At 71.5% G+C, this 1571-nt stretch overlaps 1 protein-coding gene across 1 annotated transcript in view; it reads left to right on the forward strand.

Annotated features, from left to right (window-relative positions):
• Nucleotides 1-142: 142 nt before the first annotated feature.
• Nucleotides 143-1571, forward strand: part of MNEG_1307 (hypothetical protein) — a gene marked incomplete at both ends in the record, with an annotated part of 2957 nt that continues 1528 nt past the window's right edge. The window contains 2 exons of the mRNA XM_014050204.1: nt 143-647; nt 982-1253. Coding sequence (XP_013905658.1) covers nt 143-647; nt 982-1253 — 777 coding nt within the window. The remainder of the gene's footprint in view (nt 648-981; nt 1254-1571) is intronic.

Raw genomic sequence — 1571 nt, forward strand, 5'->3', positions numbered from 1 at the left:
GGCGATGATGGGTGGGGGCCTGGGCGGCCTGCCGGGCATGGGTGGGATGGGGGGGCCGCTCCTGGGCGGGTTGCAGGGGCTGCAGCATTTGCAGGGCCTGCAGGGGCTGCAGGGGCTGCATGGCCTGCAAAATCTGCAGGCCATGCGTCAGGCGACGGCCATGCAGCAAGCCGTGCTGCAGCAGGCCGCGCTGCAGCGGGCGGTGCTCCAGCAGCAGCAGCAACAGCAGCAACAGCAGCAGCAGCAGCAGCACGCGGCAGCGCTCCAGGCGGCCGCCGCACGCATGCTGCAGGGCACGCCCCCGGGGTTTGCCGCTGCGGCGGCGGCGGCCGGGCTGGGCGGCGCGGGGTTCGGCGGGCTGCAGGCGTCGGTGATGGCGGGCGGTGGGCCGTTTGGGCAGGCGGCGACGCGCTTTGCGCCAGGCGCGGGCGGCGCGGGGCTGAATTTGGAGGACATGTTGGCGGAATTTGAGGGGATGATCTCTGCCGGCGCGGGCGGCGGCGCGGGCGGGAGCCTGAGCGGGAGCCTGGGTGGCAGCCTGGGCGGCGGCACGGGCAGCAGCGCGCAGCCGCTGCTCCCGCCGCCACCGCGGCTGCTCGGGCCGTCGGGCGCGGCCGGGCTGCCGCTCTCGCGGCCGCTGCTCAGTGGTGGGTGCCCGGGCTTGTTTGGGAGGGGTGGGGGCGGGGGGCTGGGGTGAGGTGCCAGCCGCAAGGCCTATGGATGCCACATTCCAAGAAGCCGTGTCCAGCTGTAGGGCTGCGCAGGCGGCGAGTCCGCGCACCCTCAAAGCATCCGTGCTGGCGCACATGCAATCCAGCTACGTGCTTCGTCTCCTCGGCGTGCCAGTCATCTGGAATCCACATCGCGACCGCCGTCGCTTCCTCTATGCACGCACCACCCACACACACACACACACACACACACACACATACATACACACACTTTCTTGCGCACACGCACACAATCCTTCCCCTTCATCAGGCTTCATCGCGGAGCGCTACGCCGCCGCAGGCCTCGCTCGCAAGCTGACGCCGCAGGACTTCGCTGCTCTCGAGAGCCAGGCCGGCTTCCCCGCAGAGCCCGCCGACCCCAGCGGCAGCGGCGGCGCAGGCGGCGCCGCCAGCGCGGGCGCGAGCGGCGGCGCCTCCGCGGGCGCGGGCGCTGCGGCGGCCGTGCGGATAAGCGAAGCACAGTGGCGGGACTTTGAGGGGCAGCTGCGGGCGGTGCTCAAGCTGCTGACTCAGATTGCGCCGGTGGGTCGCGGGGGCGGGCTTCGTGCTCCGGGCGCGGGATGCGGGCGAGGGTCTGGGGGCGACGCTGAAGGGTGGCTGATGTGCGGCCAGCGCGGGGCGGGGACACGGGGCCTGGACCCTCTTCCACCCAGCCCCCCGCTAGTGGCATTCGCGCTCGCGCTTTGCAGCGCTGTCGCACCCGTCAAAACCCCTCACCTCGTCAACGGGTTTCCCCAACCCTCTTGTCCCGTCAAGCACCCCCCTTGACATCTGACATCCCCTCCCCCCCCCCCACAAACCACCCCCTTGACGAACCCGCTCAAATCACCCTTCCAAACC

The sequence above is a fragment of the Monoraphidium neglectum genome (genome assembly GCF_000611645.1).
Source record: "Monoraphidium neglectum strain SAG 48.87 unplaced genomic scaffold scaffold00128, whole genome shotgun sequence".
Classification (NCBI taxonomy): Eukaryota; Viridiplantae; Chlorophyta; class Chlorophyceae; order Sphaeropleales; family Selenastraceae; genus Monoraphidium; species Monoraphidium neglectum.